Genomic DNA, 13,351 nt, shown 5'->3' with positions numbered 1-13,351 from the left:
TGTGTCTTCAAAAGCTGAATCTACCTCTTGGTGCAAAGCCAGCAGACACCAAAGCAAATTTCTTCCTGTTATCTGCAATTATTTTCATCTGCCCTCCTGTCTGCAGCTCCACAGGTGTTCATGAACTTCACAAAATTCATTTTGTTCACCCGTGGCTGACACAGGGAGGGAAGATCTGCTCTGCCAGTAATGTTAGCGGAAGCACTTGGAGCTGCCTGACTATCTCCAGCATTTTGCAGGCAAGAAACAGAGACCATCTGGAAAGCTCCAAGACTAAAAATACTGAATTAGGTTTGGGAAAGAGAAGGCTAAATTGAGGGAGGAAGCCATTATAAGAACAGAGAACCCTTGTAAGGAAGCAAAGACTTGACTCCCTTCATAAACTGCTTCTAGCACAGAGCTCTCATCCCTCCTTACCTGGTTATCTGTGCTGGGGCAATGTCCCTCTGTCTCTTGTGCTCAGGGCAGAGAAGGTTGGCAGAGCAAGGCTGCCTTGTCTTTGGGTGTTTCCATCTCCCCCAGCCTCTCTCTTTGATGTGTTCACTCAGAACACCCCACGTGGTGCCACCTCCCCATCGGAGGTCGCTTTCTGCAGAAGGGGGTCCCCTAGCACTACCTTGGGCCCCCCTTCCTCTTACAGCACAGCAGCTTTATCTCCTTCCCTGCCCCAAACGCAGCAGAGGAGATGCTGTGCAGAGCAGTCCCCTGTGCCTCCTTGTTAACAGCCAGGGAGAGGAATGACAACGTTTCAGCGCATTAGAGCTGGCAGCTTCAATCAGCTGCCGTGGCCCCCGTGGCTGTTTTCTCCTATCTTTGTGGGACACGTGGGCTGACTGTGCCTATGCAGATATGGAGCACGTTGCTGCTGGCACAGCTGCAAGAGCTGGGTGGGCAGTTCCATCCCAGATGCCACTGGAGGAGGGAAGGGAAGGATTATCGTGGCCATTTCACATTGCAGCAGTGTAAAACCTGTCAGCCCAGGGACAGTATCTTCCCTGATAAACAAAAGGGGATGGAGGGAAGCTATTGGGAAGTAGCATAGTAAATAAATTATTGGTTTCACTTGCTCCAACTTTAAACAAAGGGCTTGAACTTCTTTGGCACTTTAAAAGCACTGAGCCTTTGAAATGTGGCAGTATTTGCCTTTTAATTGCTGACACCTCTGGACATCAGCAGAAGGCTACTTTTGGGGAATGGCAGTGTGTTTGAAAATGTTACCTTTTCCCCTCTATTTAAACTTAAAGAACTTGCAGAGCTGTTCCAGTGTCATGCTCAGTTCTGAATGAGCTTTACCAAGCTCGTTCTGGGAATGCCCTGCTCCAGGAGCAACGCTGGATTGTCATCCTGTCCCCACTGTCTTTCTCCCTAAGGAAGGAGAAGGTCTCCTCTGAGCTTGGAGTTAAAGATCCAAGCCATGTTTTCCAACAATGGGCTAAAAGAGAGAGTAAAGTCAGAGCAGAGCAAGAAAGGGAAACTGTAGGAAGATGGAGACAGGAAAAAAAGTGGTGAGACATTTCCTGTTTGGATTGGGGAAGTAACCTCTTTCCAGTTTCTCTTGGAAACCCATATGCCTGTATCCCAACAGCATTGCATTTGTGAGAGCAAGATACATCCCATCAGTATTTCTTGGTGGATTTTAAGCTTCTCCAGGTTCATTCTGTGTATGAGTGTTCCACTTGAGGCTTGTCTGCAGCAAGTCCAACTTGGATTTGTTGTTCCCATCAATGCAGCTCCACTGGAGGCAACAGCATTGTAGATGGCACTTGGCTGCAGGGTCTAATCCTGCAGGGCTATGACAGGACAGTAAAAATGAACAAACTAAAGTGTGCCCACATTAGAGAACTGCTTTTGTGTTACTGGTATTACTGCAATGCTGGGAAGTCATGGAAATGAATTTTCTCTATAAACCTTGGCTCCCTTTCCTACTCAAACTGGCTTTTTTTTTTTTTTTTAGGGTAATTTTACCTTCTTAATCTGTTTACTGACGATTGCAAAGGTTTCCTAATTAGGCTTCCAGATTTGGTAGCTTAGCTCAGTCGCTGCTCTCACAATGGCAAGACAGAAAGTAAGCCCATGCCAGTGTGAGTCTGTGGAAGAAGTGTCCTTAATGTCAACATGTCAAAAAGACATCCCTGCAGCTCTCTGGAGACTGAAATCTAATGTCAAGGCAGAAGGAAGCAAAGTCTGAGAGTCGTACTGCTGTCAAAGCAAGTTATTCTACCATATAGGAGAAGGAATTTTAAGCGAATGCACTGGAAAGCAGTGTCCAGATTGAGACATAGATTTGATGGGCTTATTTGACATCTTTAATTCTCCATTGACAATCCAGAAGCTCCCTAAAATGATTTGCAATGTTTTCGTGCTGCAAGTAAAAGCTGAATGCGCGCCTCATTAACAGCTCATTAAGTTGTTAATATTGGTCATAAGCAGCCTTTGGTACAGCACAATGCTTTATGCAGTGCGGCAGCTCCTGCTTAGCTCGGGTCTAATTGCCTCTTTTTCTCACGTCTCAATGTAGGAAAGATGTTTCTGTCCAAGCAAAAGCATCACCAGTTTTTTGATCAGCTGCACTTGCTTCTCCCTGCCACGACAGTCCCTGGGGTGGGAGGTGCTGGGCTGCGGTTGCCACGCGGGGTTTTGCTCAGATGATGAACTTTCATCTCACAACCCCAACAATTTGACATGGATTCTCACTGCTGACCGTAGCCCAAGACAGACGGACTGTCCATACCCAAATCCATCACCAGGGCTCCTGGCTTAGTGCTGCAGTTGGTGGGAGCAGCAGTGGGAGGGGAAGGACAAATTAGCTGTTCTGCTGCAGTGTTATATGGCCTGTGAAGAGCCGAGAGCAGGGACATCCCTGCACAGTGCACAGAGGGCGGGGGGGAGGAGAAGCCTGATCGTGTATGCAAAGCTTTACTGAACTAACAGCAGAGCTACTCCATTAAAAGCAAAGGAATTAACCTTCCTTTCAAAAACAGAAGCAATCAGTAGTAAAGTCAAACGAACCATAAATTGCTCCGGTAAAGAAGTAGGGAAGCCCCTGGCTGATAACCCCTATTCCAGCAGACACAGGCTGGAGCTCGAGTGCTTTCAACTAAAGGGTTGTATTTGCAGCCAAATTTCTATTTCCTCTAATTGTGCAGTCCTGCTCTGCTTGTTTGCAGTCATCCTGGGATATGTGAGCAAAATGTTGTAAGTATTTTCATATGGGTCTCAACTCCCGTGGCTTTGCCTCCTCTGTACAGCTTTGCTGTGAAGCCAGCTGTGGAGAAACACAGTTGGTTTTCTTTTCTGACATCTGTTTGCTGTATCCGTCGTCAATCACAGAACTGGAGGCTTTTCAGGTTGTCTGTTGTAGACCGAAAACAAACCAACAAAAAAGTTGCCATTTTTTGTTATGAAAGTATGAATTAGCAATAGCCTAAAATATTTTGGTCGCAGCAGTCCAGACACTGAGATGACATGGCGAGTGTAGGACTGCAGTTATGAGCTGCAGCTCTCAGGGATGAAAAATAAACAAAGAGAAAACTCTCAGTGAGAGTCAAGGAAATTCAAATTTAATCTCTCTCTCTCCCCAGGAGCACAAGAACACAGTCCTCTGTGGGCTCCCTGGTGTTCTCTGACCATTGCAATTGTAAATCCTAACTTAATCCCTCGTGGGGGTCAGCTACCCAAACTCACATTAAAGCCACAGCAAAAGGTTATTGCAGGGGCAGATCTCACCTGTGCCCTCTTGACTTTTTTCTGATATGGCTTTTGACATTTGGAATATGGCAGACCCAGTGGAGATTCACCCTGATTATTTGATAGGCTCTCTTGGCTTCAGTGGTGCATAAGGAGTTGTTGGTGCTGATTAGACTTTAGTAAGTGCTGCCATTGCTCTTAGTGGCCATGAAGTGGGTGCTTTTGTCAGCTGCCATGAGCTTGTGGGTTTATGATATTCAAATGTGGGATTAACAAATCATAGTAAGTGGAACATGACTATAAATGGAGGAGGAGGAATCTTGGGAACTGGAGAGCCTGAGGAAATAGCCTGAAATGGGTAGTTTTGCCTCTCTAATGGGCAGTTTTTTAAGAGAGTGGAGAGCAGTACTTTCCCTCCAGAACTGCTCCCACTTCTCCCAGTGCACACGAGAGAGGATCAGGTCAGAGTATCGAACACTCAGGAGTTCTTCACCACCCCTTGAACAACCTTCAGTACCTCCTGGGGGGGAGCAAATCGTGGCTCCTCAGAGCTGACACTGCTCTCCAATGCACAGCGTTCATGCTGGGTTTGCTCTCAGAGTTGTAGCAGAGCAAAACCCTAATTTGCATGCGAGTGAGAGGGGATTTTAGGAACTAACCCTAATTTGCATGGATGTAAGTGAGAGGGGGGGTTTAGCTGTAGGTTCGTGCTTGTGTGTTTGTTTGTGCATACCTAATGCTGTCAGATTCTTGCTGTTCCTGCTCGTGGCCCTGTCTCTGCTGACTGATGGGCTGCCTGCCTGCATGGGATCATATCCTTGTTGACATGAAAGAAATAGAGGAAAAAGCTCATTTTATTATTTCCCCCCCGCCTTCCTTCTTGGTTTAACCACCTGTATGCCCTTCCCAGAGGCAGTCTGACAGTTCTATAAGGACTTTACTTTTGGGCCAGGCACTCTCACTCCCTTGATGGATAATCTCAGTATGCAATGTGATAGCCTATTTTAGGGTTGTGTTAGCTAAGTAGAAGTGTGGGCTCCAGCAAAAGGAGAGTGTGTAGTTTTTGTTTGCAAGCCCTAAATCTTTCACAGCGCTGCTCCTTGAGGTTCACTGTGGTTGCAATCACAGTAACTTCTTCTGTACCAATCAGATCATCTCTCTCCCATGAAAATCCCAGATGGCTAGTTGGGAAATCCAAACCCCTCTTTAAAAGATTAGGGATCACCGAAACAGTATTTTCACCACCACTGGAAAACATGGTGAGGAAGAGGCTGAGAATGCCTCCTCTGTTCAAAAAGGCAGTGGCAGGTAACCTATGGAAAGGACACTCCATTTATAGTTCTTGCTTCATTTCAGTTTCCCCAGTATATGCAGGAGCATCATCTCTCCTTCTTTCTTCCCTCCCCCCTCATTTCCCTCCCGTATCTCTGCAGGTGCTGAAGACCTGCCTAGCCAATGTTGGGAAGCTTCCCAGCACTAAGCAAAGAAGCTGGGGAATGTTACATTTGGGTATCGTTTGCAGCTGCTTTAATTTATGCTTTTTCATGACTTAATTACCCTTAAAAATTTGATGTGGCAAAACACACCTACTGTACTGAGTGTGGTATACACAGAGAGAGAGCCAAGTGTTTGCCTACCCAGATAATATGGAGTAAAGCGACTGTGGGTGTGCGAGACTCCCAAAATCCCCATCCTGACAGCTGTTCTCTTTCTCCTCTCCACCCCTTCTTTTCCACTAAAAGAGGTTTGTCTTTTTATTTTTGCATTGATTAGATTGTGCTCTCTCTTCATCAGCATTCATGAAGGTGAAAGAGGCATTGTTCAAGTTCCTCTTGTGTTGACTTATATTGGTATGATAAGAAACGTTTCAGTTTCTCTTACACTGATTTATGCAACTGCGTAAATCAACACATTCATAACATACACAAATATCCCTTGAAAAGGGCTATTTCCAACAAAAACCTGTTTTTCCAGCTGCTTTAACCTCCTCCCCCACCCAGTAGCAGGTTGGGCTTCTCAGAGAGTGACAAAATACTCTGGTCGGAAGGGACCCACAAGGATCATCAAGCCCAGCTCTTAAGTGAATGGGCCTGTACTTCTTAAAGGTGGGGAGAGCAGATTGCTCCTTTGCTGAGACTCATTTCGTGTCACAGGGTGACACAAGCCTGACAAAGTTAATGACTGGCAGAGCACTGGGTTTTGGTGCCAAATTGCTATTCCTGATTAAGAGGGTGGGAGCACTCAGGTCCAGTGTTAGTAAATGGAATGTGTTGGAGGGGTTAAGACCCGCATGCTTTGTGTGTGGCTCTGCCTCTCTTAGAGCCTCTGAAATACAATCTGAGTAACCACAGAAAGTGCAGCCCTTGGAAAAAGAGCAGACTTCCATCACAAGATGTAGCCTGGCTTAAAACAGCCAGAAATTAGTGGGAAACATGTTTAACATTCTAAATATAGCTTGTGCTGCTTTGTCACAGCGGAAAGCAGCTTCGCAGTAGCTGGTTTCGAAGCACAATTAACTAATTGTTATTGAACTAATCAGCATCGCTCCCGCAGCATTCCTGATGGCAGCATTCCTGATGGCACCGAGGTTGTGCTGCACAGGGGAAGCTCCTTTCCCTGCTCCCGCTGCTCTTTCACGGGCACTGTAAGAAAATGGCCAATGAGCACCGAACATTTTCCTCTCGTGCTGCTTTTCCTTCGTGCAAGGAGTGACTGCAAACATCTGCAGATCCACCTTTTCGGTCTTGAGAGGTACCATCCTTGCATTCCTTCTCTAAGGCCTTACTGCAGGAAAACCCTCTGTGTTCCACTTTGTTCTGCAGATCAGTCTCACTGTTTTATCTCGTGACCTTCTGTTTGTTGTGTTGTTTGGCTTTTGAATCCACTTAACTGTTGCTTATCTACTTGAGGGCAGTGGCCACAGCTGAAGAAGAAACAATCTGTTCTCTGTGCCACTGCAGGGATATAACTTAAATACATTGAAGATGGTTTAGGTTAGGCATTAAAAAATCATAATTGAGTTATTTTATGAGTTGTTGTTATATACTATATATATATTCCTATTTTGTTTATTTTTATTTTTAAAATAGGGGTATTATACATATCCCTGTTTTAAGAGTTCTTAAAATCGAGATATGCTGGCAGAGTTTGTGTGGTAATGGCAGGGCAATCTGGAAAGTCAGTGATGGAAATGACATGAATATCTGACCAGCAAGCTGATCCTGGTGTGACACAGGAGGGTGATGTCTGAGCCTTCTCCAAACCCTTCCCAGACCTATTTTGCAGGACTCTGTGTGTGCCAGGAACCAGTGTGTAAACTTTGGAGGCACTGGTGTGCAAGGTTTAACCATCAGCACATGCTCCACTGAATGTTGCTGTGCCTTCTCCCTGTTTTTACTCACTAGTTTGATAATATTACAGCTGATACTCAGAACATGCTGCAAACACCCCTCCACTGTTATGTAGAGACATTCAGATTAGAGGATTTTGGGGCCTGGAGCTGTCTCTTTGTTCTGTGTTTATGCAACACGTTGTGCAATGAGATTCTGGCCTCTAGGTGCTAACACCAAAATGCAAATATATCGATTATGAGGGAATAAAAGCAGATATGTGCACCAAAGCATGCTTTGATGAACTGGGGGAAAGGCTTGCTCGATAGAAAAGGATCAGAGGTCTTTACAAAACAGAAATTTGCTCGGGATTCTCTGGGATCAAGGTGATGCACAGGAAATCTCCAGCCTCTTTCACTGCATTTTTCTCCTCGTTTTTGGCCTGCATGTTTATTCCAGTGGCATGTGAGTAGCAGGGAATCTTGTCCCAGACTTGTCCGTGAATTTCCTGGCATAAGCTGGCATTACAGAAACAATTAGAAAACCAGCAGAGGAGAAAGCCTGGGCTACCCAGAAACTGGAGCAGATGTAAGAGCAGCAAGGAATGCTTCATAAAACTAGTTATTCAGTTTACCCAATGAATCACAGGGATTTGTAGCCTACCTGTGCCACAGAGCATCGTGGTGCCTGTCACTGAGAAAACGAATGGTAGTTTCCTATTGATGAAAAGCTCTCAATGCCACACAGCCCAGAGAGAAAATATCCCACGTGAGAAAAGCTGAAGTGAACCCTCTGCAGTGAGTGCACAGAGCTCTGGAGCAAGCAGGCCACCAGGGATTTTAAACACCTTCTCTTAAAGGTTATAAGCGTTTGCAAGCTCGAATCGCCTGCAGTGTGAGCAGAGGCTGCTCAGTACGGCAGGAAAATGAGGGCAGTGATATGTCTGAATGTGGATTTAGATGTGTGACTTTATTTATGGGCTCATTTTGACACTCTCGCCACGTTTCTAGATAGATTTGTTGTCTTTATGTGATCCTGCCAACATCAGCCCAGCACATATTTGTTATTATTTTCTACTAATTACTGTACAACCTGCTCAGTCTTTCTCCTTACGTTTTTTGCTGAGAGAGAGTTTCAAGGAGAGAATCTCAAAGGTAAATTGAAATCAGATAAGAAAAGAGATGTTTACAAATATCTGCCTGAGATTCCAAGGCAGGGGACGTGCACCGAATTAGACTCCATGAATACATAGATATTATTTTCAGGGAAAGGGAAATGCTTTCCACCTGCCAAGAGCTGTGTTTGGACCCTCGGGGGTCCGTGTCACTCCTGCTATAGTTGATAATGTCACTAACACCTAAAGCAGTGTGAGGAATGCAGCTTTAACCTTGCTTTTTATGTGCTGGAGATTTCAACAGCCATGAAAAATTCCGAGCTCAGTAATCTTGAACTGCATTCCTAGAAGGTAAAAGCCTTTTGAATTCACCTTTGAAACGCACTTGCTTTTATTGGCACAGGCTGTCCATATATTTGGCGAATGGTTTGGGATTGCAAACAGGTAGGGTCTTTGGGGATGTGTTTCCTTCTTTTTGAAGTATTTCATTTCACCCTTAATGGGACGTGCTGTCTGCACAGAGCCACATCAAGCGGCAGCAGCACTTTTCTGCCGTCCCTGGCTGTCAACAAGAAATCTGTGCTTAGAAGAGGAGGGACACATCAGCCTTTGAAAGTTGAACAGAGGGACAGACTCAAAGGGCACAAAACCAAACAATTTGCATCTCGTACAGGCTCTGGGGTAGTGAAGAGGAATGTCTTTCTCCGCACTGTATTTTCTTTTCTTCCTCCCATCAAATTTTCTGCCGCCTTGCCAGCGAAAGTGCAGCTCCAGCAGCAAATGTGTCAGTGCAGAGTTATCACTGGCAGTTTTTAACCACTGTTTCTCAGATGTGCTCCAGGAAGGGTTTGAGGAAAAGCAGTGTTTTTCTGGCAGTGGGTTGCAAACGCTGTCTCTTCTCATGGTCCCATCTCAGAAGCAGCGTTTGTTCCAGGCTGGCACACGGCATCCAAACAAAAATACTGCTTCAGACTTGGGTGTTGAGAGCACTTTGAAGCTGTCAGCTCAGGACAGACAGTAGTGTCAGTCCCTAGAAAGAAAATACACTGCTAAAGTGATCCATTTTCTTCTGTGATTGTACATATTCCTGTTTCCATGAGCGTGTCATCTTACAGATCTCCCAGATGTGTCTCAGGTTTGTGCTCTGTGATCAGTTTGGCCTCACGCTATGGTTTGTGCTGTGAAAGTCTCAAAATCTTGAGGTTTTTGGTCCTTAGCAGCACTCAGTTGCACTGAGGGCATCCAACCAGACAGCTGCTGCTGCCCGCGCTCCTCCAGTGAGCGCTGAAGACAGGGCAGCAATTAGAAAAGTGCACCCCTGGGAACAGGCTGGGCTTTACTGATGGTCACTGTCACCTCATGCATTCACCATCCAGCCAAAAAGGAAACAAAAAAAGCCCCATAATAAACAGATAGTTTTAATGGAGCCCTGGGATAAAGGCTATTTTCAATTTTACCTTCCACGTTTTAATTGTATAGCAATAATTTTGCAATAGCGTCGCCCATGGCAAACATGCAAAAGACATTAACTTTATTTATGTTTTGGATTATTAATGTGGCTGTTAAAATTCCTCCAGTTAGTTTTGATTGAATTGTTTTTTTGTGCGATTCTGTCGTTTAATGGAGCGGTAAATAAGAATTTCTGATAATGAGCCCAAGCATCTGTCACAACAACCTGGCGCTGGTTATTAACATTTCCATTAACGGCAGGGTGGGCAGTGATAATATGGAAACCACACAGTTAGAACAAAATAAATAGTTGGTGTCAGGCTGAGTGGGTGTTAATTACTTTTTTATTTTATAACTCTGGGGGGAGGGAGTATTGGTGGAAAAGTGTGACTTATGAAGGTCATTCTCTCTTAAGAAAGAAGTCTCCAGAGGGACAGCTAACCGGGGCTATCCAGCTCGAGTGGTGAATATTTTATCGCTTCTATTTATGGCCCATTAAGGGGCAGAGAGAAAAGAGGCAACTCTCTCAGGTGGGCAGGGTGAGGGCTACGGCACGGTGAACATGGAGGAAGGAGGAGTGTCCCCTTTGCCCTGCCTTTCTCCCCCTACTTCTGGAGTTTAACAGGACACGCTTCGGCACCTTTTCTGGGAACAGAACATGAGCTGTTTTGTTAAAACCTGCTGGAGGCAGAGACAGCAGGTCAGGAAAACAGAGCCTCCTCTCTAGCCACTGGGGAGGAAAATCCACCTGCACCGAGTTGGATCCTGACAAAGGGAAGGATGGAGTGACCCAGGTGCACTCAAAGATTAGTTTTCTAGCACAGCACAATGAAAGAAGAAATGCCATCAGCAGCCAAAGAAAGCCAGCATGTGCATGGGAAGGTATAATCAAAGCAGAGCTAACAAGCAGCAAACTAAAAGTCATTTTGTCATACATAAAGTATTAGTGAGTTGATTAGTGTCTGACTGGGTTTGGAGGTAATTTTAGGCAGTATTTTGGCCCTAAGTCCTGGAGCCTTGGGAGCAAGCTGTTGTAAGAGCTGCTGCTGAGTGGGACCCCAGGGTGATGGTGGCAGGGGCTGCCTTGCTCACAGTGACCTGCAGGAGCAGCTGATCAGGAGTATTGGCCACTGATGAAGGTGAGCCCCAAACAGTACCAGAGAACCAAGACAAAATTCTTCTTTCTTTTCTAAAGCTGCTGGCAGGACTGAATTGATTCAGTGTCTAACTCAGGCTGCATGGAACAGAACACAACAGTCACGTCCCGAGGCTCAGCTGCTCCTCTCTCCACGTGTGCCGAGACATCCCGGTGATTCAGATACCCCGGGGCAGGCTCCCTGTGCTGACTTGTGGCATAAACACAGTCTGTCCTGGGTCCTTCTGCAAATGGAAAACTGCAGCCTGGATATGAACTAGTTCTGCTTGTCACTATTAATTCTTCTGCCCTCCTTTCTCTCTAGCACCGGCGCTGGCCCCACAGAACATCCAAGTAAACTCCCTTTCTGCAAGCCAGCTGGAGCTCACCTGGGACCCCCCTCCTGCCGACAGCCAAAATGGGAACATCCAAGGCTACAAGGCAATCCTCCCATTTCTACTGTTTTCATTTATCTTGCTTGGCATTGCTATTTACTTGTGAGATAGCTCTACAAACTGCAGTTGCCCTCGCCACATAAGGCAAATTAAAACAGCGTTCAGACTGCAGTGCAGAAACAGCACTAAGTCCCAAAACCAAATGAAAGAGAATGAGATTGGGAGGAGGGGAGGAGGGAAAAGGGAAAGTGTGTTGTTATTTATGGACAAATAGAGTATGGGGAAACAGGGCATGCAGATAAGGAGGTAGTTCCACTTATGCAGGCAACATATCTGCTCCAAAAAGCAACACAGTCACATAAGAGCTGGGGGCAAGAAGTGCATTGAAGAAAATTAACTGAGCTTTCTAGCTATCAAATGGTACAAGCCTTTAGGAAGAGCAGAACTTTCTCCCAGCTAGAAGCCTGAGCCAGGTCAGATTTTGGAAGAATTACTTCATTTCCTTAACTCTAACAAAATTAAGTTGGAGTATTAATTGCATTTGGTTCATAGGAGATGAGCACGTTGCAGAGGCACGTTGCTCAGCATCTCCAGCATGAAAATGGACCCTCAGAGAGTAGAAATGGGCAAGTCTACAAACACTGGAGCTTGGCTTGGGTTCAGTGTCTGGCTCTGCCTCTCTCCATGAATTTAGATCCATAAGTGAAGGAAAGCCAAGCCAATGTGAATAATCTGGCATCCCTTCTTGGCAGTAACAAGCATCCTTATATATCAATTCCTGTCCTTTCCCTTTTGTACATATATAGATGGCTTTAGCAGCTTGGCTTGGAGAGCCAAGGTGGAGTCTTGCCTTGGCTTGTTCTCTCGACTCTCTGGCTTGCTTTGGCCTGTTGTAAGGCTCTTGCTGCCAGGCCTGTCCAATAAGTAGGGCTGGCACCACTTTTCCTCTTGGAAACAACTTCTCCAAAGCCTAATTTTACGGTACCAGGATAAAAATTATGTAAGGGGAGGATGGGGGAAAGCACCTCAAGGAGTTTTAGGGAAAAGCTTTATTACCCCCTTCAGGGAGGCGTTTGCCTGGCTGTCCTGGGAACACCAGTGATGTCACCATTGTGTATGTACAGAGGTGAGCTGTGGGCCATCGTATCAGGATGCCGGTGCTGACAGGCAGCTTGCATTGCAGGGAGAATTTAAAACTGACCTCTGCTCGCTGAACTCTGGCAGCTCATATCTGCTGTCACTAGGCCATATTCTTCAGCCTGTGCTCTGTTTTTGAGTGATGTACTCAGCTGCATGGTCACTGGACTCAGGAGAATTTGCCAAAGGAAAAGTTTGGCACGTGCTGAAATACCTTAGCATCCCATTTAACAGAGGAGTTCAGAGCAAGACCTGCACCATCTTCCTGGTCTTTTATAGCTGCAATGCACAGATATTCGTTAGGTATAGGATCTACTAGAACATTTGACAGGACGAGAGGAAATGGCCTCAAGTTGTGCCAGTGGAGGTTTAGATTAGATAATTAGGAAAAATTTCTTCACTGAAAGAGTGGTCAGACACTGGAACAGGCTGCCCTGGGAAGTAGTGGAATTGCCATCCCTGGAAGTGTTCAGAAGTGTTGATCTGGCACTCAGGGCCATGGTTTAGTGGTGAACACTGTGGGGCTGGGTTAATGGTTTGGCTCATGATCTCAGGGGGCTTTTCCAGCCTTGGTGATTCTCTCCCTCTTCCTGTCCCAACAGATTTATTACTGGGAGAGCGACACCCAGAACGACACGGAGAAGGTGAAGGTCCTTTTCCTCCCGGAGACAACGGTGCGGCTGAAGAACCTGACGAGCCACACGCGGTACATGGTCTGCATCTCCGCCTTCAACGCTGCCGGGGACGGCCCCCGCAGCAGCCCCTCGCAGGGCAGGACGCACCAGGCGGGTATGAGAGCGCTGTCCTGTCCCACAGCTCGGACCTGGGGGTGACCAGCGTGGACCTGGGCACGGGCCAAGGGAAATGGGTGGATGCAGGAGGGCACCGGTGTTTGGGTTTACGTTCTAATGGTCTTGAAGGGAGGGGCAGGGGGGAAAGATCCAAGAAGCGGACCATGTGGAAAGGGAGGGATAGAGCAGAAATGAGAATGGAGTGGCAGAAGGACCTGTACCTTCACAAGCTGGCCCAGAAGGAACCAGTTGGTGGGTCTGTTTCTGATTTCTGCTATCACACCTGGAAATGTCAGACGTTTCTGTGCCCAGAC

General features: G+C 46.2%; 1 protein-coding gene across 2 annotated transcripts in view; it reads left to right on the top strand.

Moving 5' to 3' along the window:
* SDK1 (sidekick cell adhesion molecule 1) overlaps positions 1-13,351 on the top strand; it is a 390,932-nt gene that overhangs the window by 346,155 nt on the left and 31,426 nt on the right. For both annotated transcript variants that reach the window (XM_050317843.1, XM_050317842.1), the window contains 2 exons: positions 11,040-11,155; positions 12,849-13,035. In XM_050317843.1, the coding sequence (XP_050173800.1) occupies positions 11,040-11,155; positions 12,849-13,035 (303 nt within the window). The remainder of the gene's footprint in view (positions 1-11,039; positions 11,156-12,848; positions 13,036-13,351) is intronic.

Source organism: Myiozetetes cayanensis, unplaced genomic scaffold (genome assembly GCF_022539395.1).
Source record: "Myiozetetes cayanensis isolate MyiCay16 unplaced genomic scaffold, myiCay2020 scf20-37, whole genome shotgun sequence".
NCBI lineage: Eukaryota > Metazoa > Chordata > Aves > Passeriformes > Tyrannidae > Myiozetetes > Myiozetetes cayanensis.
This window is presented reverse-complemented; position numbering and strand designations above follow the sequence as displayed.